This window comes from Pantherophis guttatus, chromosome 14 (assembly GCF_059756535.1).
Source record: "Pantherophis guttatus breed Tessera chromosome 14, ASM5975653v1, whole genome shotgun sequence".
Classification (NCBI taxonomy): Eukaryota; Metazoa; Chordata; class Lepidosauria; order Squamata; family Colubridae; genus Pantherophis; species Pantherophis guttatus.
Window position 1 is genome coordinate 1855385 of NC_142076.1, and position 26657 is coordinate 1882041.

A 26657-nucleotide genomic window follows, 5' to 3' on the forward strand; every position below is an offset into this window, starting at 1 on the left:
GCGAGGAGGCGGGCACTCTTTTCCCAGTCCCGCTTGCCTTGGAGAAGGCGCAGCAGGCGGAAATCCAACCGGGGCAGCCGCTTCCCGCGCTGTGCCTGCAGCCCCAGGCGAATCCCTGCAGGCAGCTGCCCGTTTCCCTTCCGCCGGTCAACCCCCCACTTGCTCTTGGGCCATCGCAGCGCCTCGTCCTCTCCCGGGCACTTTACAATCACAAAGGCAGCCCCGCTCTTGCCCTGGGAATCAAGCAGTCCCTGGACCCCAAGCGCAGGGAGGCGAGGGGCAGGTGGCACTGCAGATGGGGAAGCTGTGCAAGAACTGGCAGGCCAGAGGAGGATGCACAAACCGGAGCAGCCAGGCTGGGACTTCCCTGATTGTTGTTTATTCTGGATTGCTGCCTCGGTCCCAGGACGAAGGGGTCCTGGGACCAGCAGAGAAGGTGGTTGGAGGCCTTTGTGGGGCAGAGGCTCCAGAAACACCCAGCCTAAATTGCCAAGAAGGGACGACATGCCGCCCAGGGTTGGGGAGGCCACTTCTGTCTCTGAATCGCTTTTTACCTATTCCAGGGAAAGATCCAGGCAGAACGAACACCAGCTGCCCCCTGCTCCTCCAGCCAGCCCAGGTTTGTCTGAATGCACCCTAGGCACCTACTAGAAATGGACCCCTTGGTTGCAACCACTCGCCTTTCGCTTGTTAACTGTAGTTTAGGTCTGCAAATATTGTGCGAGGCAGTCTCTTCGGATCCAGGAGTGTCTGGAATGTGCTGGATCTTTAAATAGCCCTCCCTGCCACCAAAAAGCTGCCAAACTGCTGGCTACCTCAAGGTGCTCAGCACTTGCTCTCCTCAGGGCTGTGCTCAGTCCTTACCTGTACTCATTGTACACATACGATTGTGTATCTTCTGACCCATCTAATGTGATTAACAAGTTTGCAGATGATACCACTGTATTGGGCCTTATTACAGGTGACGAATTAGCATACAGGGAAGATGTCCAGAAGTTATCCACATGGTGCTCAGGAAACAATTTGCCCCTAAACATCTGCAAGACCAAGGAGATGGTGCTAGACTTCCGGAAGAAGAGAGAGGAACCCGCCCCACTTTACATCAAGGGGGGCTGCGTGAAGAGGGTCTCCTCTTTCAAATTCGTGGGAGTCCATCTTAGTGAAGATCTCACCTGGAAAAATATGATCCAGGTGGTCAACAGACACTCCATTTCCTTAGAATCTTGCGGAAAAACAAGGTGGAACAACGACCAATGGCCTCCTTCTACCGGTCTACAATAGAAAGCATTCTCACATACTGCATTACAGAATGGTATGCTGGCTTGACAGTCACGGATAGAAATACATTACAAAGGGTTACTTCTGAATGCAACGTAACACCATAACCATTTAGTATGAGACTTGCAGGGCCAGAACAGTATATAACATGTCTACATTGGTGCAACATAATGTAATGTTATGCACATATATATATATAGGATTGTGTGTTTGTTAGTAAGATCCATTGGGTTAGGGTTTTTTCTTTCTTTCACTTATGAGTTATTGAGATGTACTTTGTGTTGGGGAGGCTGCACTAAGGGAGGCTCATCCAATCTCATTGTACACATGTGCATTGACAATAAAGGTTTGAAATGAATTGAATTGAGACTTTAACCTGAGTATTTTGGCAGGTTCTACTTTGTTTTGGAAGACATAGTCCTTGCTTAGTGACCATACAAAGTTATGACAGAACTCTCCAGATACACTTATGACCCATTTCTAAGTTCCAATGGCTGCAACCTCCATATAATCAATGGCTCACATTTACAGCTGTTTGCAGCATCACAACTGCTATTTTCAATGTTTTTTACTAGTTTACTTCTGGTTTCTGGCAAAACAAGCACTTGGGTATAATAGATTAAGTTGTTCACTGCATCTGCTTAATGACCATTGCAAACAAACAAAAACAGGCAAGTGGTGACCTGCTTAACAAGCACCATAACTTACAACTGTAATTCCAGTCATAAACTGAGGACTACCTGTATATAGCAGAAGCAGCTCCGCATTTGCTGAGCCACCAAAATCTCCAGTTGCGGCCCTGGGTGGCATGCTGGCTGGCCCCACACACTTCCTGCATCAAGATGAGTCGTGCCACAGAGTCACAATGTGAAAGTCTTTATTGATTAAAGCTTAGAGTTCAGGACCCAATCTCACCTTGCACAGGTGAGGAAGGAAGGAGGAAAAACGGAAGTTCAGCTGCAGAAAGAACTTTTCGGTGGCAAGAGCCCCACCCCTGGGAAACGTCCTGTCCCTAGAAAACTAGCAAATCAGGGAGGAGGAGGAGGAGGGATCCAGCCTGGTAAGCCAATTGTTCTTGGAAAAGACATGCAGCCTAAAGTGCTGAGCTTGGACTTTCAGCCGGATTAAGAAAATTTGGGCTTAACTAAAATAAAAGGGTTGATCCTAATTTCCCAACTCCCATATCTATTATATAATTTTTCCAGTGGTGGGATGCAACCGGTTTAACAACTGGTTCGGTCAGTGCGCACTTCGCACGCGCGCCTAACGCGCTTGCGTGCAGCGCTCAAAATACCGCAATTTAAAGCTCAGATGCTTATCTTCTAAGGCAGCCCCGGAAAGTAGAACAGCGGAGGCATGGAAATCAGTTGTGCCGAATCAGCTGAGCCAGAAAGAAGGAAATATAGGACAGGATAGTGGTTGGGTTGGGGGGAGGGGGGGCAGCTGATCCTCAGAACTACCAGTTTGCCTGAACCGGCTGAATCCCACCCCTGAATATTTCAGATATTGATCCTTGATCCTTTTCCCCAGAGCTACAAAAGAGGAATGCCAAACAGGATGCTAGGGCTCATCTGTATCTAATTTCAACAGGGCTTTACATCCAGCTAATTAATATTTTCCCTTTTTCTATTAAATTTGAACCCAGCATTCATCAACACCAGACCATGCTGCTATAAAACCAGAAAACATTCTCTGTGCATTGCCCCCAAGCCCGGGAAGTATTTTCCCAAGCTCCACCACACTTGGAAGTCCTTCCTTTGCCCCTTTCCCTCATAGAGCAGGTTGGCTGCACAAAACCCCCTGAATGCGAACACTGGTCTCCTTGGGTCCCAACAGGATCATCATCTCAGCAACGCTGGGCCCGTCCTGAAACAGAAGGGGTGGTTACTGCACAGGGACTGGCAGGCCAGTGCAGTTCACAGCCAAACCCAGAAGAGGGGAAAGGAGGAGACTTGCCTGCAGGCCGCTGAGGGAGAGGCGGAGGAGCTTCATCATGCTGCTGTACTTGGTGCCATTTATCTGCTTGTGCAGCTGCCTCAGTTGCTGGCCAAGTTCTTCAGGTCTCTGAGTCACTGGCCCTTCCAGCAGCCTTCAGGAGGAGGAGGAGACGACAGTCAAACCAGAGCAGGCTGAGGACCGAACCAGAAGAGAAGCTGGCCCAGCTGGTCAACCCCATTCCTGAGAACCTGGCTTTTCAATGGAGCTACAGGGGACCTCCATGGGGCTCTTTTCAGGAAGCCTTGGACAAATAGCAGAAATGCTTACTGATGGATTCCATTTGACGCACCACGAAGTGTCAGTGACTAAATCTGAATCCAGCAGGCATCCGGAGACCAGTCGCATGGCACAAACTCAAGCTGCATGCTTACCTGCCACCGTTCTGGCAGTAAGTGAATCTTTCATTTCATTACAATAATCACCAGAGAGATGTCATCACAAGAGTTTGAATTTCTTTCACATGGTGTTTGTACTCAAATGGTAGACCCAGTGAAATTTACTCAGCAGGGAAAAAGGCAAGTAGGAATTTCTTCCCATAAATAGAGCAAGGTTCCCCACCAAGACAGTGGCCAGTTTACCTGAGGACCACTCTTCCTATCTGGTCTGCCTCAGTGGAGAGAGTCTGCAGCTTCTCAGAAGGCACAGAGGGTCGGATCCACAAGAAAGCATAGCTGGGGGACACCAAGTCCTTCAGGCGGCTAATGTGGCCCTAAGGAAGGAGGAGTTCTGAGAAGCCGAGCCCAGGAGGGGAGGGGGAGCCCCTGCTGCCTTCTCCCTGCCATGTCCTGTTCCCCTGGGCAGTGGCCTTCAGCTGGTGCTCTGCTCAACTTGCCAAATAAGCATCACAGCCATCTGGCCAAACAGGCCTGACTTGCCAGTCAGGGAAGGAATTAAAAGCCCCTTTATCCAAACTGCCCTTAGCTTAGTATAGGACCAGCATGCACCCTCCGCCCCCCGCCCCCCCAGACTTCACATCTATGGGGCCACTGTCGCTTGGCAGGCATCCAGAGACTCCTCTGAGAACTAACTGCTTCCGACTTACCCTCCTCAGCAGGAGCACCTGCTCTATGTAACCCTTTTCAAGGACCTCCCTCTCCGGAAGCTGCTTGCCATAGACTTCCTCCACAGAGGCCTGAACCTCTGCCACAAGCTTCTGCCGTAGCCTCTCGTCTCCAATCTGCTGGGCCAGGTGAACCCTAAGCGAAAGAAGGTACTGAATGCAGGCAGAGGCGGAATGAAGCCACGGCAACCATTCACAAGAACACACCTCACTAAAGTGGCCCACTACTCCAAACATCCACCCCCAGCACAGCCCTCTGCAGCGCCAATTTGGCCAAGTCGTTTTCTGTATATACTGACATCTTGGGAAAGTTTGGGAAAAGAAATTGTGATTTCCCCCATTACCCTAGTCAACTTCAAGCAAGAGGGGAAACAAATCACAGTGGGGGCAGGAGGACCAGCCTCCAAAACACTGAAGAGGGAGCTAGAGAGCAACAGATGTCTGCCTGCCCCTTCATTTTCTCTACCTGTTGAATTCTGGCAGTTTCTTCAAATCCAGGAGGGCCGAGTGCCTTTCGATCCTGCTCAGATCAAACTCATCAATCAGCTCCTTTAGTGTCCGTCCTATTCTGTTCTCTGCAAAACAGATCAAGAAGCTGCTGGGCTTCTCCTCATAGACACCTTCACATCAAAGGGGCTTGTAGAAATCAGGTATCACATTGATTCCTCCTACTTTGTCCACAGCCTCTTCCATCCCTTAATCTCCAACCAAGGCGAGGACAACTATTCCCACCTCAACAGGCCTTAGTGGGACTGATGGTCAGCAAGTAGACCCCCCAGGATGGAGCCCAGGTAACCATTTAGATGAGCGGCAGTGGCTGAGGAGAAGAGGCCAAGAGCAGGCCAGAAAGAGGGAGAATACAAAGTGCTTGCTGAGGGAATAGGATAATATACCAGCTCCTGCGACAGTCCCTGCCACAGTTAAAAAGTAAGACACAAATGGTTCTGAAAATTCACACATTCACCTTCCTTCCCTTGTGTGAGGCGACTACATTACCTGCAAACCCTGAGCCACAGTGTGTCATGAGATCCAGGAGGGTGGCCGGCAGATAGCCATCTTGCGCAAACTCCTCCACAAAAACATGGCCTTGTCTCTTGGAGAGTTTGCTGCCATCTTCGTTCAGGAGCAGTGGAAGGTGCCCAAAATGAGGCGGCTCCCAGCCAAAGGCCCTGTAGAGGAGGAGGTGTTTGGAAGTGGAGGTGAGCCATTCAACTCCACGCAGAACATGGCTGATCTCCATCAGGTGATCGTCCACCACGTTGGCCAGGTGATAGGTTGGAAAGCCATCGCTCTTCAAAATCACTGGATCGCCTTCCACACTGGCCACCTCGTGCCTGCTCCACCCATGGATTAGGTCGCAAAAAGGGTCGGTCTGCTCTTCCAGGCGAAAACGCACCGCATAGTCAACGCCTTGAGATACCTTCTCAGCAACCTCCTTCGGGTTCAGGTGACGACACCTGTTGTCATACCTATAGAGGAAAAAAACACCAACTCTGCAAAACTAAAGTTACTCCTGTTTGTTTAGCCTCCTCTTCCAACCACAGGTAAAAAAGGGGTCCCTGAGGATTTTACTCCGCTAGTCGCCGGCTTTAGGGGACAGTGTTTATCTCTGTTTCACCAACCACAGAAGAAAGCAAGAATTTAAGAGTCTGATGCTAAGGTTTAGCCTCACTACATCAACAGTTCTCACCGTGGAGTTTGCTGACTGCGCAGTGCTTCTTTCTTTAATAATTCCAGGCGCTGGGGTGTGCAGAAACAGTGGTAGGCAGCCCCTTTCTCAAGAAGCAGGTCTGTGTATTTCTTATATAGGTCACATCGTAGGGATTGTTGGTAAGGGGCAGCAGGGCCTCCCCGGCGAGGGCTCTCATCCGGTGCCAGGCCTGCAGGCAGGCAACAACTATGAGCAAGACAAAGTGACGACAAAAACCACAGTCCAGCCCAATCCATTGGCAACACAGGCTCTGCCCCTCCACCCTCAAGATAAGCTACAGAAGGGCTCCAATTGGTGGCACATCCACTGGTACGTTAAAAGTTCCCACATTTCATTCTCAGGAGGCTGAGGGACTAAAGGTTGATCACGCTCCTAAGGTCTCTTTACCCAAAGAAGTACAGAGACCCTGGAAGACGCAACCACAAGTATCAATTGATGACAAGACTTCAAGGAAGGCTACAAGCGTCTTGCAGGAATTTTCCCAACACCAAACAGGCTGATCAACAGCAGGAAGGATAACTCTCTGTACTCCGGACATCATTGCATAGTGTTCAAAAATGCACCAACAGACTTTAGGAAGCTGTACAGTTCCTATTGCTGATATGAGGGTTAAACCTCCAACAGGACTAGAAACAGGGACTGGAGGGACCATTACTGCAAGGAGGTGTACTGAGCAAAGAACAGGATCCACACTTTCTACAGTGTGGCAGAACACCTACCTCTAATATCTGGAAAGTGGATCTGGAACAGGGACGGACTGCTTGCAGCCACATGTAACCCCTTCCCCCCAACATTTCGCAGGCCCCTAGAGATGATTGGGGAGGGGGGGCAACACACTGGCAGAAAAATATTGCCAAAATGATAGCAAAAGACAAGGCTTTTAAAAGGGATCAAACCCCCACATCCCCCAGGCATACCTGATCCCCTTCAACAGGCTCTGGGCCTTACCTGCCCACTCCAATGCATCTTCTATGTTTTGAGAGGCTGCCGATACCACCCGGCTTTGGTCGGTGTCTTCCAGTCGAAGGATAAAGCTGCCTCGGTGTTTTCGGGCAAAAATATAGTTGTACAGAGCAGTCCGGAGCCCCCCCAAATGCAGAAACCCTGTTCAAAATAGACAGCAGAGCTCAGAGGAAATGGGCAAATCAGCATAATAATCCCTGTGAGGAGAGGCTGAGCAGACACTCAGTGACAGACAGCCGGTGAGAGAAAGCACAGCTTAGATTCCTCTTTCCGGAATCCCAGGGGAAGCCATCTTGGCCCTGGGATTCGAAAGGAACCTGCACTGAGGGAGGCCAAGCCCCTCTACCCTCTTATGCACGCATGCATCCTGGGGGCCGGGTAGGTTTTTTTTTAAAGGAGGAATTAGGTTCTATTAGGAGCTTTTGTGAAAAGGAGCAAAGGGAAAACTCCCGGAGAGAACAATTGGCCCAGGTGCAAAGCCTAAAATTATGAAGGGCAGGTGTGAAAGGGCAAGCAGCCTGCAAATGGCCAGCGCCTGGGCTGCTGGTGCTCTGTCCCTTTAAGGCCTCTCCTGAGCCAGCCCAGCAACTATAAAAGCTGGCAGAGAAGCAGCAGCAGCAGCAGCGGGTGGGGTGTCCGGTTGTGCAACTGAAACAGCCTGAAGGGGCCAAAGGCAAACTGAAGAGTTACTGTCCCCCCCAAAAGTAGGACTCGTGAAGAAAAGCCGTGGGGGGACAGGAATTGCAGGAGAACTGGGTAAGAGCGGTACAGCCAACAGTGAGTGCCAGCCTTTGCATACTTGGGGGAAGGGGGGGGTGTCGCTTAGAGCAGGGGGTCTCCAACCTTGGCAACTTTAAGAGTTGTGAACTTCAAATCCCAGAATTCCTCAGCCAGCTTTGCTGGGAGTTGAAGTCCACAAGTCTTAAAGTTGCCAAGGTTGGGGATCCGTGGCCTAGAGCCCAGGCGGGGTTCTGCTGGCTCTCCCGGGGTTTGGAGCTCTATGTGAAAGACCCCCGGCGGCCGCCCAAAGTGAAAGGAAGTGTCAGTGAACTGTTCGAGGTGGTGGTGGGGGAGGCCAGGACGGAGAGAGCCGGAAGAAAACTGGGCCTCTATGGCAACAGGCCCCTTGCCTGCCTCGGTCTCGTGGAAGACCCCCCCCCACACACACACACACCCGCAGGAAGACCAGTTGCCGAGGGGGGGGGGTCTTCGCTGGGCCGCCTGCGCATGCGTGCAGCCTCCCAAAGCCGCTCCGGCTGCTCCACGCGGGGAAGCCCCCCCCCGGAGGCCAGGCCGAGAGCCCCGGGTGCAGGCGGGGCTGGAGACTCACCGGTCGGGCTGGGCGCGAATCTCACCCGGACGGCGCGCGCCGCCACGCCCGGCGCCATCAGCGGAAGCCCCGCCCCCACGCGCGGCCCAGCCTATCGGCGCCGACGTGGGAGGGGCGAACTGCCCAGGGTTGCTTCCTCCACGTTTCCGCTTTCCCCTCCCTCGCGCCCTGTGGAACTCGCGGCCTCCCCAAGCGCAGGAGGGGAAAGTCCCCGAGGCAGACTCCGGCCAGGGCGCAGCGCGGCGCGGCGGACCAAGACGCAGGGCGTCCCGAAAGTTCGACGCGCGCCTGCCGCTCAGGCGGCTCCCAGCGGGAGACTCCGCCCCTCCCGGTGGGCGGGGCGCTCCGGCGAGGCCCGCCCCTCGGCCGGAAGGCGCGGCCACGGTGGCCGCCGAGGGCCAATCGCAGCGCCCTTCCCGACTCGCCCCGCGGCCGGGCTGTACACAATCATCATGGCCGCCACCTCCGCCTCCCCCGGTGCGCGTGAGAGAGCGAGCGAGGGAGAGAGACCGCGGCCGCCTCGTCCCGGCGGCGCGCGAGGCGGGGGCCCGGGGCGGGTGGGGGCCGCGACTACGGCGCCTCGGCGGAGGCCGCCCGAGCCCGGCCGCGCCGCCGGCGGGGAGCCTCCGGCCTGCAGCGGCTTTGTGCGGGGCGCCGTCCGTGCAGCGCCTTGGCCGGCTGCGAGGGGGCGGCGCGAGGGGGGGCCGGGCCGGGCCGCGCAGGGAGCCCCGGGAGGAGCCGCGCGGGGCGTGGGCGAGGCCGGGCCGCGCAGGTGCCGCCTGGGTCGCGGGTCTATCGCCGTTTGCCTTGCCTTTTCGCAGACTCGGAGGACGCCGGCATGGACGCGGAAGTGCGGAACCCGCCCGTGGGCTGCCCAGGCGAAGAGGAGAACGGCTCGCTCGCTGCCGAGGAGGCCTCGGAGCCCCAGAGCCAGGCGCCCCCCGACCTGGAGGCCTCCGTCAGCAACGGGGGCGAAGCCGAGATGGAAAAGGAGCTGGTGGAGCTGAAGATTATCTGGAACAAGAACAAGTACGACCTCAAGTTCCCCCTGGACAGCACAGGAGCAGACCTGAAGCTGAAGATCCACTCGCTGACAGGTGAGAAGCCGCCTCTTGTCCCCTGGAGAAGGAGCTCGGCCTGAGACCCGGGAAGACTCCGGCACGGTGCTAAGCCTCCCTCTTGGTTTCCCCTTTGGTAGGCCTCCCACCCGCCATGCAAAAGGTCATGTTTAAAGGACTGCTCCCAGAGGAAAAAACCTTACGAGAAATTAAAGTGATCAGTGGGGCAAAAATAATGGTGGTGGGCTCGACTATCAATGACGTCTTGGCAGTCAACACGCCAAAAGATGCCACCCAGCAGGAAGTCAAGTCCGAAGAGGCCAAGAAGGAGCCCCTCTGCAGGCAAAAGGTCAGTCGGAACCACCAGCTGGGATGGATGGGTTTGAACCTGCTTTTAACTTCCCAGAAAAGGTAAACTTTTGAAGCGTCAGTCTGTTGGAAGAAGGAAGAAGGACTCTTTATATTTTGTTAAACTAAAGCCTTGTACTTATTTATTTATTTATTAGTTCAGTTTATATGCCGCCCTCCTCCGAAGACTCAGGGCGGCTTACAATGCACTTATAGCAATAGCCTTCATTCTTTTGTATATACCTGCTTATTAGGGCTTTTGGCCCCCCATAAGCGGTGTTTCTACAAAGTCAGCTTATTGCCCCCACAATCCGGGTCCTCAATTTACCTACCTCGGAAGGATGGAAGGTTGAGTCAACCTTGAGCCTGGTGAGATTTGAACTCGCACTAATTGCAGCAGCTAAGTGCTACATAATAGCACTTAGTCCGCTGCACCACCAAGGCTCTTTGATGTTCCTTGTTCTTCATTAACACACCAGTTTTAAGATGGGTGGAAACAATCTTTATGGCCAATTCATTGCCTGACAGCATGTTCATGGACAAGGCACTCTAACTTTAACTTGTAGAGAATCCCCAGATTGGCAAATATAATTCAGTTAATGCTTTTTGGTCACCAAATGTGCTGCTCCTTTTTTTTAATTGTCCAGTTGGCATGAGATGTTTTTGGTCAGTGGTTCTGACGTTTAGTAGACTTTGAACTGGGGATGTTTTGAAGAAGATAACCCAAGCTTATGCCTCATCCTTTATAGGTAGATGGTACCAGGTGATTTGTCCACCATATTCCAAAAGAATAGGGCAACATTCCTTTTCTGAAATTCTGCCCGTTAATTTTGCCAGCCATGAGCAAAACAGCCCAGATAAAGCATTTTCTTGTAAGCCTATCTTTTCCCCCTTGCTCGTATTTTTTGCCATCTCACTGACTTGTTTACAGGTGGTTTCATTTTTTAACTATTAAGCAATTGAGCGTGCACAGGCAGACTATTTTAAACTTTCCAAAACCTTTGGTTGGTTTACCATAAGTTATTTATAGCTGCTCTACTTATTTTTATTGGCTCCTGTTATTGCCTTGGATTTTTGTCAGTGCTGGCACTGCTAATATTTCCCATGATTTATCACCTCTTGGTATTACCTCCTTCCCACGTGCTGTTCTTGTGACTGAGTTTAGCCGTTCTTGCCGCCACCATTCAGTGGCTGGTTTTTGTTTGTTTCTGCAAATCCAACCACTTTGATCCTACAATGATAGAACTCTGTAGCTGCAATAAACCAGAGTGCATTTAGGCAGATGTTCCAAATGTTTTGGTCTCCCCATTCAGAGATTCTGTGAGCACCTGCATCAAGATAGTTGTACAGTGGAACAAGTTGCAGAATTTTGAGAGTAGAGATTGCTACTTGGTTTGCAGCCTCCAGCTCTGTGAGCACATAGAGCGGTATGCATTGACTGAAGTAAGAGCACATTCCTTTAATTCATCCTTTGAATTTGAAAAAGTTGCCTGTCCCATCTAGATTTGGCTGTGTAACTTCAGCCAGGTTGTTTGTTGGGGAAATGTGAATTCTGCTCCCTAAGAAAGAAATGCTGATATGATAAGAACACTTTGGTGTCTTTTAATTAGCACCTGCTTGCAGCTTATTTGTAGGGTGCTATTTTCTGAGTGAAGATTGTGCATCTCAGACTTTTTAGATTTCTCATTAATATGCTGGCAAGTCAGCAAAGTGGAAATCTGGCAAGACTTCTATCGTTCTTTTGTTAATTTATATTTCTGCTTTACAGCAACATAGGAAAGTCTTGGATAAAGGGAAGCCTGAAGATGTCATGACTTCTGTCAAGGGTGTCCAGGTAAGAAATAAGAGTCGAAGGGCCAGAGATTGGCAACTCTGCTATTCTGTTCTTACTGATAGACGGTGGAAAGAGAATGTCGTGTTTTTCCTTGTAAGTTGCTTTGTTCATAGAAAGCTTGTGTCTCAACCTCTTTAGGAGCGTCTGCCGACCGTCCCTTTATCAGGCATGTACAACAAGTCAGGTGGAAAAGTACGGCTAACCTTTAAACTTGAACAAGATCAGCTCTGGATTGGCACTAAAGGTGCGTGCTCAAGTTGTGTCATTATTCTGATCCTGAAAGCTTAGCTTTGTGTGATAACACTACTTTGTGATTTCTGGGTTATTGTGTCTGAGCTGGTGAGCTTCACTGAATCCAATTCACCTGTGAATTAAGCCAATTTAAGTTGCTCCGTTTTGATTTGTGAGCAATGTCTGAAGCTTAAAGAGCCAAAACATTAATGCCAGGAGGGTCTTTAGTTGACCTTCGACTGGATGCTTTTAGGGCAAAAACAGGAGAGCAGCCTCAAGACAAGATGGAGCCCCTCTGACTCTGCTGTCTGGCACTTGAAGCCTGTAGCATCAGTTGGCTGAAATGCAAGTGAAAGACCTGCAAGCTAAACGAGATGTAATTGTGAAGCTTCCATGTAAGATGGAGTTTATGGGGCTGTTTTTCACTCTTGATATTTCACTATAAACAATTTACAAAACAGTCCAGAAGTATTGTTTAACTTTTTTTATATATATTTTTTTACTTTCTGGTGCTGTTAAGCATTACTGTTCTTGCTTATCTTTTTTAACAGCAAATACTGTTAATTTTAAATGCTTCTAAAATAATTATGCAAGCTTAATTTTGGTTTGGTAGCATATATTTTACAATACAGGTAGTCCTCAACTTAAGACCACAATTGAGCCCAAAATTTATATTGTTAAGTGAGGCATTTGTTAAGTGAATTTTCCACCATTTTACCACTTATTTTGCCACAGTTGTTAAGTGAATCACTGGAGGTGTTAAGTTAGCAACACGGTTGATAGTGTCTTCCCCATTGACTTTACTTGTCAGAAGGTTGCAAAAGGTGATCACATGACCCCAGGAACTGCAAGTGTCATAAATGTGAGTCAGTTGCCAAGCATCTGAATTTCGATCACCTGTCCATGGGGATGCTGCAACAGTCATAAGTGTGAAAATTGGTCATAAGTCTTTTTTTCAGTGTTTTGTAATTTCGGATGGTCACTAAATGAACTGTTGCAAGTTGAGGACTACCTATATTTAAGTATATGTTTTAGGTTGTTAGAGCCTTGTTGAATTGAGTTGAATATAAATTATAGTAAATAAATAAGTATCTCATAATGGGATCAATGGGCACAGAATGCTTTGCTCCACCAAGTTCAAAATATTTGTACTTTTTTCATATTACAAAAGCAACTCAATCTTTTTTGTGTGGCATAGTTCATTTTTTGTTAATGTTATATTGAGCATAGTTCAGTAATTTTGGCTGCTTACTGACATCTCTTTTGAAGCTATATTTTTGCTTTAAATAAATAAGCGGAGAATGCTTTTCTCCAGTAAATGCACAATTTGATAATTTTGTTGTTATTTAATGTTTGTTTAGATCTAAGCAGCTGATAATTTAGGTTCTTGTTGAAATCTGGGCCTGGTTGTTCCTGCGTCCATTTCTGTTAACCAGTGTAGATAACATCCTCAATACAAGGGAGAGTGAAGTTTGCGGGTGGATTATTTAAAGAGTATTTCTCGCTTAGCATTCATTTATTCAATGACTGGTCCCTGAAGTTCTGGACATTGTAGTATGTCTATGATGGTCATGTGAACAAACTCCAGCTCACCTAGGACTGCCGTTTGGCCAGCCTCTTAACTGGTGTCATCAGCTGTCCTGCCACACCACACCACGCACGGCACCACTGCTGTGCCAGCCAGGGCCTTCTTTCTCTCCAGGCTTCTTTAGCACCAGCATGGCCAGGGCCTCCTTTTACCCACCAGGCTTCTTTTTGCAAAAGACAGCTCTGGGCGGGGCACCAACGGAGATCCTGGGCAGGGCGTGAGAGAAGCCTTGGCTGCACCAGCACAAAAGAAGGACCCAATTGGTACGTAGTGGTGTGCAGTGTAACAGCCAGGTGAGGTGGTGGGCAGCTGGCGGCAATGGGAAGGCAGGCAGCCAAAAGGGCAGAGATAGCAATAGCACTTAGACTTATATGCTGCTCTATAGTGCTTTGCAGCACTCTCTGTGGTTTACAATGCCAGCACATTGCCCCCAGCAATCTACGTCCTCATTTTACCAATCTTGGAAGGGTGGAAGGTTGTGTCGACTTTGAGCTGGTCAAGATCGAGCTCCAGACTGAGAGGAGAGTTTGCCTGCAATCTACATTCTAACCAGTGCCCCACCATGGTGGGGTAGCTCAAGAGGAGGCAGTCCCTTATCATACCAAGGGTGAAAGCTGGGAGGGACCAAGCCGGTAATGGTGAATCCTCACCTAACAACCTGTGGGATTTGGATAATGATGGTAAAGCAGACTGCCATTGCTAAGCAGTGCAGTCACATGACATCATGGTTTACGACTACATTGCTTAGTGATGGAAGTTCTGGTCCCAATTACCATTGTTAACAGGGCTACCTGTAGTAGCTTACCTTGACAGTCTTAGTTGGGATGTTCCACTGTCAAGGAAGAAATCACTGAGCAAGGCCAATTGGTAAACACCGACCTTCCGTGCATTGAAGATGCTACCTAGCCTGGTGATAAAAGTTGGGAAAATTACTGAGACCAGAATATGTAAAGTTTGACGCAGATACTAGTTACTATGGGAGTTGATCCTTTATCCAGCCATAGGCCGCATGTCCAGTCAGACAAGAGCAAGTAAAAGATTGGAATGATGGTATTCTTACCTTGTCCTTTTAAGATAGGCTTGGTAGGTGGGGGGAGGGGAGAATGTGGGGCAATGTGGAACATCAGTTATCCAAACTTGTTCTATCTTTCAATGTAGAAAGAACAGAAAAGTTACCCATGGGATCCATCAAGAACGTGGTGAGCGAACCAATTGAAGGGCATGAAGATTATCATATGATGGTAAGTGTCTTTGGCTGAGGATTGATGCCTTCCAATGGGCAAAGGCAGTCAGCTTTAGGGGCGGCAGCAGAGTTTATCCATGGAGGAAGCAGATCTTTATATCAGGGGTATCTTGGTCCCTCAACAAGCCAGGACATTAACCACTTTAAAACGTTTAAGTAAAGCCAGTTGGGTATTTTCTGCTTCTTTGCTGTAACGATCATTCTTGGCAGTTAGTTAGCTCTCGCCTTCAGTTTCACTCTCCCCCATCTGTAGTCATCTCAAGTCGCAGATCATCTGGCCTTCAGGTGACTTGGTCTCCAACTGCGGTTGCTGGGTGCCAGGTCAGCCTGTAATGGGACTTGGTCGTCCATTATTGTGTTAGGATAGATTTGGAATGTTCCACCAAGGCCTGGAGGAGCACAGAAGAAGCTTCATTCCAAGTCTGGGGGAGGGATGGAGTATCTGTTGTCATGTGAGAGATTTGGATGGATTCCAGAGGAATTGTGCCCCCCCCCCCCCAAATCCAATATGAGACCTTCCTGTCAGTCAGGATTGTTGCTCTAGTCTTGGCTGCCTACTATTCTGCCGCTTCCCCGCTCAAGGCTAGGCTGCTGGTGGAGTCTCCTGAACCATGGAGACCGAGTGACTTGTCTCCACTCAGTGCAGAATCTGAAGTGCCCCAGGAATTCATGGCTAGCATGATAACCACGAATGGAACACAGATCATGAAGCACTCGGCACACTGGTGGGCACGCCTTGGATTTCCCCCCCCCTCTCTCTTTCTTTCTTTCTTTCTTTCTTTCTTTCTTTCTTTCTTTCTTTCTTTCTTTTTCTTTGTTTGTTTGTTTGTTTCTTTGTTTAGTCAGTCAGTCAGTCAGTCAGTCAGTCCCGGGGCAGTTGCAACATGATCTGCTGAAGAAGGTTAATGTAATGCCTGCTCTTGGTTGTGGTCAGACCACAGTCTGGTTGTCTGGAAGCTTTTTGAATGTTCAGGTGCTGGATGCATCCAGTTAATATCCTGAGTGTGTTTGGGGAGTTTTCTGAGGTTCTGAGGGGCAGTTTGAACCACAGCCTGATTCCTCACTTGAAATGAGGTTACAAAATGTGGGTTTGGATTGATCCTAAATGGCCTCCACTTATATCCCTGTTAGGGCTCCCTTGGCCCTAGAAAATGAGCAGCAGCAGAATACTGAGGATGCTGCTGGGAAGAGACTAGGACCAAACCAGACTGGAACCCGTATTAAGGACTCCATTGTGGCAATAAGAGTAGCAGAACTTGATTGTTTTCCTGCTCTTGTGTCCACCGAATGCCATTTAGCAGCCTGGCTGAGGGTGAGCGGAACTTCTCTGGGAAGAGGATGCCAGACCAATATCTTGTGGGCCACTGTGAGCATCATGATTGGCAGTTGAGGGATAAAATTCCACAGATCTGCTCCAAACTGGACTCCAGCCAGGCAGGTTCTTTTGGACTTGCTCTTTATCTGGGAGGAGTTTTGTCTGGTGAGCCTTGAGGAACAGGTTTTAGAATTGTTAGTGCAGCTGCCTGTATGACAGATCCATGTCCCTCTTGCCTGGCGGGGCCATCGGAAGGAAATGTGTTACTGTAGGCCACAGGTGTCAAACTCACCGCGTCATGTTGCCGTCATGTGATGTTTCGCGACATTTTCCCTATTCATGGAGCTGGGGTGGGCGTGGCCTGTGCATGACACATCCGGGCCGCCAGTTTGACACCCTTGCTGTAGGGGCTTCTTCCTTGAGTGAAGGGGTGGTGTGTGCCTCCTCCCTAAGAAGCCATCAGTGGATACAGAGATGATGGACAGTTTCCATCTACTCCCTCTTTTGAGGAAAGATTGTGGAGAAGATGGTTGAGTTGAAATTCCAGAGAATCCTGGAAGAAAAAGATCACCTGGAATCTTTTCAGCATTGATTGGACGTGCAGATGATCTCAGGCAGATCCAGGAGAGAGGCAGTGCGACTCTTCCGGAGGTCTTAGCAGCCTTGATTGTGTCAGCCGTCTGGACCGACTTCAGGGTTTGAGAGGAGCGCTGTTTTGCAGTGGCTTTTCTTCTGTCTCCTAGGTCGGTGCGTGGAAGCGGTAGAAGCGAGAGAGCGAACCTTAAGCCTCCTCAGAGATCAGTGTCTCTTATTTAAGATCTACATGGGATTGCTGGGAGAGGTCATCCAAAGGCCCAGGTCAAGGGCCAAAGTATGCTGATGAATCCCACTTATCCACCTTGACCCCCCCCCCCAGCTACCCAAGTGAACCTTTTGAGAGAGAGTCGCAGGGACTGCAGGCTGTTAGGGGTGGCTTTGAGTTGGGGGATCAGCTGTGTCTGAGAACGTGTCAGATTTCATTCTCAAGGGGGGTGGGCTTCCCCAGGAGAAAGTACGCACAATTGGGGTTCCTCCTGCACTTGAAAGAGCAGATTTTGCCCAGATCATAACTTAAGTCACCTCCTATTTGGACTATAGGTAATCCTCAATTTACAACCACAATTGAGACCAGAGTCTTGGGTGGTTGAGTGAAACAGATATTAAGTGAGACATCATATGACTGCTTCACTCAGCAACCACAATCCCTGCACTCCTGATTGCAGTTGTAAAATGATTCCCCAGGACATTAGGTGGATGAAGCAAAGGGGCCGCCTGCCTCAGGGGCCAGGGCCGCTTCCATGGCATCCCTTTTGCTCTCGGAGAGGCTGGCTGAAAAAGCAGAATCGTTGCCTCATGGGGCATTTGCAGACAGCCCCAGAGACAAGAGGGCTCCCTCTGGATTCTGGTGGTGGTGGTGGCGGCAGCAAGTCCTCCCTGCTGCAGATGTTCCATGTCAAAATCCTGCTTCAGGCAGCCTCCAGGAACCAGCCAGCTGGCCTCAGCTTGCAATCTTCCCTCTCGGCTCCCATGTTGAATTTCTGGGAAAGCCAGTTGGGAAGGTTGCAACTGGCAGTCACACAACCGCAAGGCACCTGGCAACCCATAGTGAGGAAGAACAGGTTGCCAAGAGCCCAGAATCACTGCAGTCACATGATCGTAATTTCAGGGTCATAAATCCCTTCATTCAGCGTCATAATTTTGAATGATTGCTGAACAAATAGTTGCTAAGCAAGGCCTGTCTGTACTGCAGTTGCTCTATAGCAGGGGTCTCCAACCTTGGCAACTTTTAAGACTCGTGGACTTCAATTCCCAGAATTCCTCAGCCAGCAAAGCTTTGCCCAGGTTGGAGTCCCCTGCTCTCTAGGGACTGCTTGGCCCTTCCCATTGATCTGGAGCGCAGCTGCACAGGTAGTTAGGGGGGCATCTCTACACTGCAAGGGTCCTGTTCTCAGTTGGTGTCTGGGCTCCTCAGGGTACCAGTTGTCATCTACAAAGCCCTGCATTGGACTCTGGATACTTTGTGGGGCTCTCTAATTAGGTCTGCCTGTCCTATAAGAGTGAACAGGGTGGGTGTGATTGGGTCCCATCTACAGAACAGCAGCATTTTGGGTGATTCCTCTGTGTTGCTGCTCCTGCCCCAAGAACAGCTTCCTCCCTGAGGTTGGTTGGTTTCCGACTCTGTTGACCTTCAGGAAAGCATTCAATTTTTGCTTTTTAAAGCAAGCACTAGGCTATCCAATTTATGAACGATTACTGTAGGAAATTTTTTTCTCAGTGCACTGCAGTTGTTGTATTTGTTCCTGTACTAGCAGGGTTTTCCATGCCGCCTTTAATCCGTGGTATCCTGCTTTGAGTTACTTCAGTTAGATAATCCTATAAATCAAAGAAATGAATCCATTTATAGAAAATAATTACCCGGTTCTGGGTCTCCTGGCATTATGAACATCCTCTTTAATGCATTTTTCTGCCATCCCTCTGTCCTGCTCTATGGAGGACCAGAACACAAACTTCCTCTCAGGGGGCTGTTTACCTGATAAGCCCTCCCCTCCCCCGGTAGTGCTGATGGATGGTCTTGCATCTGGGGGAATCTGAGCCCTGCAATTACCGCTTTCTCTTCATTGCACATCAGTGGTAACTACTTTGGTTCCAAATCTGGTTTGTTAAGGCAGCTAGATTACAAAGCAGCTTCAGCCTGTGGATGCAGTCCCAGATTGAAGAGCCAAGCTCGGTTCCCTAGTCGACCAGTTCAAACGAAGCAGCAGCCCCTGGTTTGTGGCCGGGAGGAATTGGGAACCAGACTGCCGGACCCAAGGGGAGGAGAAAGCCGCTTCCTCAGGGCTCCTTGTGGGGTAGCTGAAAGTCCGCCAGCCTTGCTGAGTTGGAAAAATGGGGAGGAGTGGGCCTCAAACTTTCCAGGAGGGGACCTGGAACTGAGATTGTTACTTTACTGCTGTAATGTTTGCCTTATATCATTGGACTCCAGGTAAGAGTTTCTGACATAAAACCCTTGATTCTAAAACTGGAAGTAAATACAGAGCTGCTCTGTGAGGGACCTGACGCTGACTTACTGTGAAGGAAGTGATTGTGGCTCATGGGTTTTCAAACCTCCTCCTCCTCCCTTAGGCTTTCCAATTGGGTCCCACAGAAGCCTCCTACTACTGGGTCTACTGGGTGCCCACTCAGTACGTGGACGCAATCAAGGACACGGTGCTAGGGAAGTGGCAGTACTTTTGAAGGCACGCTCACCTCTGGCATGGAGACGGACTCGGATCTTAAGGACACTGCTGGAAGAGGCCCGGATGGGTTAGGCTCCTAGAACTTCTTCATCAACGCCATCTCGGAGAGGCCTGGGAGAACGCCAGAGGTGGGGATCTCTCGCCATTAGTTCATTTTTAACTTAAAGCAGTGCAGCAGCAGCAGCAACAGCAGCAGCTCTTGTTCTGCGGCAGCTTCAACCGTATTTAAAAAAAAAAGCAAATACAATGGAAATCAATAAATCTTAATTTACAAACCACTGTGTGTAAATACACTTCAACTCTGCAGCTCTTCAGATTTCGACAAAACCAAACCAAAACAATACATCACTGTGGATTTTCTACATGGCTTGGACAAGAGGCGGATATTTTCATAATTCTTCATATATAAATACCATTGTTTGGGCTTGTAATTGGGCGTCGGAGAAATAGGTTTTACTCCTCTCTTCTCTTGGAACATTCATGAAAACTTTTCAACTGTACATAAACTTGGGGGGGGGGGTTCATAAGCCATTCTCTTTCTTGTCCTTAGGCTTTTGTAACCTTTCTGGTATTGGTAGGGTACAGTTTCCACTCTGAGCCCAAAGGGGGGTCAGCTCGTTTTAAATTCTGTGGCGAATCTTTTCATATCTGTTATTTGGTGGAAGGGAGGGAGGGAGAGGTTATTTGGGAAATGTGCCATCAAATCGACATGTTGCTTAGTTGGGTTTGTTTTCCCATGCTTCCTCTCCCCCACTGCTGTTGCCATAACTGGGGGAGCCTAGTTGCCTTAAGAAGCTTTCTTTGGCCATTTCTCTTAATAACCCAAGAGCACTTGGCTCTAAAGGTGCTACTGTTGCTGCTTTGTGGACTTAGTATTTGGCGTTTTCTTTCCCGCAGGGAGTTTTCTTAAAGCAGCGCGTCCAAGGGTAAGAAATCCTGTCTTCCAAGCTAGCAGATGCAACCAAAGGCTTTTCAGAGCCGACCTGGGCACCAGGTCACTGCCATATTCTTCTTCCTTGTAACCGCCAGAGTGGCTTTGGTTCCAGGCCTGCTAGTTCTGGAATGCCAATAGTGAACTTTCATTTTAGTTTTCCTTTTTTGTTCCTTCCTTTCTTGAAAACCATGCTGGGGAATTACACTCACAGGCTTTTTGTGTTTCTTGCCAGACTGAAAGGGCCACCTTCTGCTGCTCTTCCCATCTAGTGCCCTTCAAATGGTAAATTTAAAGAGGCTTGGGAATCGTAACAGCTCCTATGTAGGCCGTTTTCTACAGATATCCAGGTTAGAGATTGGTTGTTATTCTGAAAACTTACGAAGCCATGGAAGAGGAAAAGAATCCAGAAAAAAATAGACATGTTGGTCTAGTTATTCTGTGTCATTTATTCTGCATCATAAGCAGAACTGAATTATTCTGAGTATATTTATGACAAAAACATAAAACTTTTTATTTTTGTGTTTATGTCTTAATTTTACTCAAACAATACCTACAAATATACCTAGTGTTAAATATAGCCCTCCAAGCTGCTGTATCCTAAGATATCTAACGGAGGATTTTTGTAACACCTACTGCAAATAGTTATAATAATTTCCATTGAACTCAGTAGGATTTCCTTGGAGTAAGCTTTGCAAGTAGGAGAAAGTAGAATTTTCAAAAATAGGACTTTACCAAAATTGTAATGACTAAAGGAAGACTTTACTACCTGGAAAATTTTATGTAGACCATTATGAAACTTATCTTTTTAGAAAAAGCTCACAGAAAATAAATATTCCTATAAATGAAATTAAGGTGTGGTAATAAACTTGATCACATTGAACTCTTATCTTACTTGTATTTATCTTAGTCTAACTTGGGTAAACATGATCAACAGCTGAAAACGTAGGAGCTGCTATGCGGTGCTAAAGAAGTTTCTGTGCAAGTGAGTCTCCCTGGGTTCAGCCAGCTTATTTGCCGGTCAACGTGCAGAGAGTTGCAGCCCAAATAGATCGCCACCTACATTGCCACATCTGTGATCGGACTCCGTGGCCTGAATAGAGCCAAGGACCCAGAGAAACAAGGCAACCAATTTCAGAATCTTGTAGCTGGATTTTAATTGGTATCTCTTACATTTTTGGCTGGCAATAGACCTTTGGCGATTCTTGCTTAATTCAAGCATATCCAAAATAGACCCTGTTCGATGGTCTGGTGCTGAGTTGCTGCTATGGGTGCTGCATTCTCTGAAGCTTCAAGTAAGCAGGAATTTCTGTTCTGAAACTCCTCCAACCGCCAAGCTTCCCATGGAATGGGAAGGAGGGGTCTTGGGCCCCCACCTCCTCTGCCCTGCTGCTCCCCTCCTGCTTCGTGGGCAAGGGTGCCCGGGGGCCTCCTGGGAACAAAGGAGGCATGGAGCCGTTTTCTCTCCTGCATGTATGATGTGAGCACAGTCAGCTAATGCTCCAGCAGCAGCAGCAGCAGCGTGTCATGGAGCTCATGAGCAAAACAAGCGATGTGCCTGCAATTCCCCTGCACAGGTCACCTTGCTGGAGGTAGAGTGCCAGATCACCTGCCTGACTTCCGTTTGCCTCCTGCCTAGCGCTGATTTTTCTCAGAGTGGCCTTTCAGCCTCAACTCTGCTTGGACGGTTCTTTATAAGTGAGGAGGGAGGAGAGACGAGTAGGCATTTCTCTCTGCCAGCCTCCTGGAGGAACAGGGCCACATTTCAAATCAAAGCAATTGAAATGGGGGAGCAAGTGCAGAGAGCAGGCTCCTTCCCTCCCCCCACCCCCATCCATCTGGGGACAAGCTACAGCTTGATTTTGGTTCTGTTTCCCCGCCCCTTTGGGGGTTCTTCTCTCTTAAAAGTTGTCTTGATCATTGGGGGGGGCTGGAATCCCCCTCCTTTCATTACTGAATAAAGCACTGGAAGATCTTCCTTCCAGCTGCCAGTTCACAAAGCCCTCCAAGCAAGGGGCGGTTCACATCCAGCTGCAGCAAGCACCCTCTCCCTACAGGGTGTGCCTTTCAGCAGCATGGCTGTTTCTGGGCAGGTCAGGACATCTGTGGGCCGCCAACTTCCTTTCCCAGGACTAGTTGAGGGCCCACAGCAGCTATTTTGGAAGGTGTGGATTCCTGTGTATTTTTTTTCCCAGATGAACAGAGGAGAGAAACAGGCCACCACGACCCTGGAGGGGGGATTAGGAGCTTTGGGGGGGGGGTGTTGGTGATCTCCCCCGTGAGGGAGGGAAGGAAGTGGCAGCCTTGGACATGGGGGGATGTGGGTCTTGCCTGCCAGCAGCCTTCCTTGTACATCTGCCTTTTCCCCCCAACAACCCAGTAGAGCAGCTGTTTTGAAGAAGAACTTTCCGTCTACACTGGGGAGTCTTCCTGGCCTGTCCCTGCAGTCTCACTTCTTTCCTTCCTTCCTGAGAAATCAAGAAAGTGTCCCCTGGTGTCTTCCTAATCTCTTTTGCCACCCTTGGGGAGCAAGTCTCCTCAGCCTCCTCCCCAGCTAACTGGTGATGGTGTTTCCCTCCCATTTCACCCTGAGACCGGAGTGAAAGCATCTCGGCCTCTCAGTGCTGGAAAGGCTTCTGGTGTCAAAATTGTAACAAGGATGATTAGGAAGCCCCATTGGATCCAGGGACTGGGAATGCTCTTCCGGACCTGAATTTATCCTCACTGACTTCTGGGATCTTTCTTGGTGTCAGCAGGTCCAAAGACCCAACGCTTGCAGTTAATTTCAGAGGATATTTTTCCCCGTCCAAAATGCCTCACCCCGGGCGCTCCTTCCTCCTGGCTGATGGGTGTTGCAAAATACACCGACTGTTTTGCTCCCTGTTTCTCCGGGCAACTTAAAGGCTCCTATCCTGTATTCCAGGGGTGCGAGAAGAGGCCTCCAGCTCCAACAGATCGACCTGGTGTTGACCCCGTGCCCAAGTTTCGTTGTGCAGGGCACCTGGAATCGAAAGTTTGGCAGCTGTCAAGTCCTAGTACCATAGAAATGTCAGAGATTGGAGGGTATTTTGGAGATCCTCTAGTCCATCCCCCTGTCACTACGATATGGCCATCCAACTTGAGCTGATACATTCCAGCAGAGAGGACCACTGGATTCCAAGGGAGCAGCTCTTACCCCTCGTTTCTGTCTTCTGGAACAACTGCTCCATCTTCTGTCCAAAGCCTTTGGATGCCTGAAGAGAGTTGCCAGCTCTCTACACAATCTTTTCTTAAAAGACGCAACACCTCCAAGAGTTCCTCATGCATTCTGGCTATTCTGTGAATAAGCTCTTTAGTATCTGGAATGTCTTTAGAGTGAAATACCCAGAATTGACAGCAATATTTCAGACAGGAGTCATGACTTTTTTGATCTTGATAAACTTCGGTTGATGCAGCGCAGGACTGTATTGGCTTGTTTTGCAGGTGCATCACTCTGTTGGCTCATATTCAGCTTCAGATGCACCAGGACACCAGATCTTTCCCACCTTTATTATTCCTCCATCCTTTGTCTTTTATTTTTGTTATCTAAATACAGGAGTTATTTGGGTGGTCTGCCAAATCAATATTCATATTTTTTGAGTTCTCTCTGAAATTTTGGCCAGTCCAAGGTCCTGAAAGGAGCCTTGCAGTCCACGAGTCCACGCTTCCCTCCGGTGTGATATAAAAACGAGTCCACTCGTTTGGTATCTTTGTCTGTGAGGGTAACTCAGCCCAGCTCACTTTTTGTCCTTTCCTTATGCAAACTGTTGCGTATTTTGCTTAGGTTGTGAGGTGCTGTGTTCCCCTCATTCTACCTGGCAGACATTGAGAGGAAATCATTTCAGTCAGAATAGAGCTGGAAGGGATCTTGGAGATCTTCTAGTCCAACCACCTGCTGAAGCAGGAGATTTTATATTATTTCAGATAAGTGGCTGTCCAGTCTCTTCTTAAAAGCCTCCAGTGACGAAGCACCCACAACTTCTGAATGCAAGCCATTCTATTGATTCATTATTCTGTCAGGAAACTTCTCCTTCATTCTAGGTTGCCTCTCTCCTTGATTATTTTCCATCTGTTGTTTCTTGCCTTGCCTTCTGGTTCTTTGGAAAATTGGTTGACCCCTTTATCTTTGTGGTAGCCCCTCAAATATTAAAAGATTACTATCATGTCTCCCCTAGTCCTCCTTTTTGCTACATAGACATCTTCAGTTTCTGCAACTGTTCTTCGTGTTTTAGTCTCCAGAACTTTAATCGTCTTAGTTGCTCTTCTTTGCACTTTTTCCAAAGTCTCAATATCTTTTTTGTAACGTGGATCTCAGGTTTTTTGCGTGGTTCTTGATCAATTAATGCTGGCTCCTGTTGAGTCCTGCATTTTTAGTCTGTTTAATGCCCTGATTTTGCCTGCTGGTCTCTAGTTATCTGGGTCTTTCCCCCTTCCCCCAAGCATTTGCTCTTCTGCTCATTCTCCATAGTCTCTCACAGAAAGGGGCTCCAGGATGTTCCTTCAAGACTGGTCCACCCCATGCTTCCCAACTGTCACTGGACTTTGTGGCAATTGTGCTGCAGGAGTCTTGGGGAGGGTCCTGAAGCAAAGCAGAATTGAGGGGTCTGTCTGTCCTCTCCCAGTTACCTGTTTCCATTCTACCATCTTCTCCCAGCAACTTTTTCCTTTTCTTTTTTGCCCCCAGAGGCCTTTTGTTTAACTTCCCTTAAGTAAATGGGGGATGCTTTTGCCACTGGAAAGGCCCCCAGGACTGTTGCCAAAAAAATTAATCTCTGCCAATCCACAATTGGCCACCCAGGTGATGTTTCCCAGCTGACATCAGAAAGGAAAGCCATGGGGAGCCTGCTTTGCCTGCCTCAAGCCCCACTCTTAACTCGCAGGGAGCATAAATGGGGAATACTTGAGAGCACTCACCACTTGAAAATGAAATGGGGAGAGGCATACAAATAAATTACAGAGATAACTAAACAAAATAAGATAATGTTATTGTCATTCTTTTACTGTGCACTGGCCCACATTAAAAATGAAATTCTGCTGCCTGCTCTTCAAGAGAGAGTGTATATCTACCCAAACACTTAACACACACACATACATATCGATTAATGAGCACACAGAATAAGCAAAATAACTCCTGACTGATGACTTTTCATTATGTTTGCATTCTGTTGTAGTGGCATAAAGCTAGAATCCAGGATGTGATGGGTTCTAGTCCTGCCTTGGGCAAACACTTACGGAAAACCTTGCCAAGAAAACTGCAGGGAGGGAGCCAGGCAGGCTCCAGGAGTCAGCGCTCAATGGCACCTCCCCACCCCCAAAAAAAGGGTATGGGTGCCCAGTGTGTGAGCTTTTGAGCATTTTTTGCCCAAGGGTGGTTTTCTTGTGTCCCTGGAAGGGCGTTTAAGACCTTGGTGCCCAAGAGCCTGTTTGTCCCTGCGGGGCTGCGATTCCTCCACAGCCGCTTTTGCTTTCCCTGCAGAAGGGATGCCCCCTCCCCAGCTTAGTTTCTTCACCGGGGGCTTCAAGGCACCCCTGGCCATCTTTCCGGGCTGTCGAGAGTCGAGCCGGGAGCCCTGCTTAGGCCCTGCTCTCCAGGAGGGCTGGAAGGGGCGTCCTTGGAAGCTGGGACGCTGGAGAGAAACGGGGGGAGCGAGACCCCCGCACAGTCTATGGCCGCCCGCGCATCTCCCTGAGCCCGCGCGTGAGACCGGGGCTCCCGTGTCCTCCGGATCCCACCGAGCCTTTTTCCCGCTGGAGGGCGAGACAGTTTGCCCGCGGCGGAGAGAAACCGGTCCGGCGGGTTTCTCGTCCTGCAGCGGGTGGAGGCGAGTCCGCGTCCCCAGAGCCCCCCGCGCTCCTCGTCTGCGGCCGGAGGGAGGCTGGCGCGAGTTCTGGCGGCCGCTTCATTCCCACGACCCTGAGTCCCAAAGGGCTAGAACTGAAGAAGCTTCTTGGATCAGAAGCGAAACGTTTTGAAAGAAGAAGAAAGTCCAGCGTTGCCTTTTGAAAAGCCCCTTTGAGGCAGCCATGCCCGGGGTGACGGAGGATCGCCAGAGGCTGAGTTGAACCGGCCAAAGGGGCGCTGCGAAGGCGTCCTACGGGAAGGCCCGGCCTGGCTCGCTGGGGAGCTACTTCCAGGGGTCGCTCCGCTCCGCGTTATCTGTCGTGTGAGCCAGCCAGAATAATTGTACCCGTGTTTTACGGTTGGCGCGTAGTGCGAACGGTTTATTCATCCATCAGGGAGTTTGTGCTCAACGTGCAGACCTCCGTCCCCTCCTGCTGTCCTCGTCGCTGCCCAGAGCCTCTTGCGAGCGGCGGGGCCGGTGGGCCACCTCCAGGTGCCTCTGAGCATGTCCGGAGCGCGCGTTCCTTGGCGGGGGGGGCAGGGGGTGTTCAGGCCGGGCGAGGTGGGGCGAGGAAGTTGAGGCGGGCGCGCCGGGAGGCCGGTGCCGTTCGGGAGCCGGATCTGGGGCGGAGGC

General features: G+C 49.5%; 2 protein-coding genes across 4 annotated transcripts; one reads left to right on the forward strand and one right to left on the reverse strand.

Moving 5' to 3' along the window:
- Positions 1 to 2138: 2138 nt before the first annotated feature.
- Positions 2139 to 8670, reverse strand: EARS2 (glutamyl-tRNA synthetase 2, mitochondrial). 2 transcript variants are annotated; one of them, XM_034420627.3, is made up of 9 exons: positions 8341 to 8670; positions 6996 to 7151; positions 6027 to 6216; positions 5333 to 5805; positions 4803 to 4911; positions 4319 to 4472; positions 3855 to 3985; positions 3235 to 3367; positions 2139 to 3144 (listed from the first exon to the last, which is right to left on the reverse strand). In XM_034420627.3, the coding sequence occupies exons 1-9, from the start codon at positions 8396 to 8398 to the stop codon at positions 3049 to 3051; spliced, it is 1500 nt and encodes a 499-aa protein (XP_034276518.2). In that variant the 5' UTR covers positions 8399 to 8670; the 3' UTR covers positions 2139 to 3048. The 2 variants fall into 2 exon arrangements, with proteins under 2 accessions (XP_034276518.2, XP_087734926.1); XM_087878800.1 differs by having other exon boundaries at positions 8185 to 8398.
- On the forward strand, positions 7636 to 21052 carry UBFD1 (ubiquitin family domain containing 1). 2 transcript variants are annotated; one of them, XM_034420629.2, is made up of 7 exons: positions 7636 to 7766; positions 9162 to 9437; positions 9539 to 9747; positions 11515 to 11580; positions 11719 to 11824; positions 14558 to 14640; positions 19120 to 21052. In XM_034420629.2, the coding sequence occupies exons 2-7, from the start codon at positions 9179 to 9181 to the stop codon at positions 19228 to 19230; spliced, it is 834 nt and encodes a 277-aa protein (XP_034276520.1). In that variant the 5' UTR covers positions 7636 to 7766; positions 9162 to 9178; the 3' UTR covers positions 19231 to 21052. The 2 variants fall into 2 exon arrangements, with proteins under 2 accessions (XP_034276520.1, XP_034276519.1); XM_034420628.3 differs by lacking the exon at positions 7636 to 7766 and adding an exon at positions 8449 to 8817.
- The last annotated feature ends 5605 nt before the right edge of the window (positions 21053 to 26657 follow it).

What these genes read in the sequence shown, in the direction of transcription:
- EARS2 (XM_087878800.1), bottom strand. Translation starts at nt 8,398, where the DNA reads ATGGCGCCGGGCGTGGCGGCGCGCGCCGTCCGGGTGAGATTCGCGCCC. An exon ending in CTGTGGCTCAGGGTTTGCAG is followed by an intron (nt 4,912 to 5,332) that starts GTAATGTAGTCG and finishes TCTGTTTTGCAG; the next exon opens with AGAACAGAATAGGACGGACA. An exon ending in AAACTGCCAGAATTCAACAG is followed by an intron (nt 4,473 to 4,802) that starts GTAGAGAAAATG and finishes TCTTTCGCTTAG; the next exon opens with GGTTCACCTGGCCCAGCAGA.
- UBFD1 (XM_034420628.3), top strand. Translation starts at nt 8,793, where the DNA reads ATGGCCGCCACCTCCGCCTCCCCCG. An exon ending in GAAGATCCACTCGCTGACAG is followed by an intron (nt 9,438 to 9,538) that starts GTGAGAAGCCGC and finishes CCCCTTTGGTAG; the next exon opens with GCCTCCCACCCGCCATGCAA. An exon ending in ATGAAGATTATCATATGATG is followed by an intron (nt 14,641 to 19,119) that starts GTAAGTGTCTTT and finishes CTCCTCCCTTAG; the next exon opens with GCTTTCCAATTGGGTCCCAC.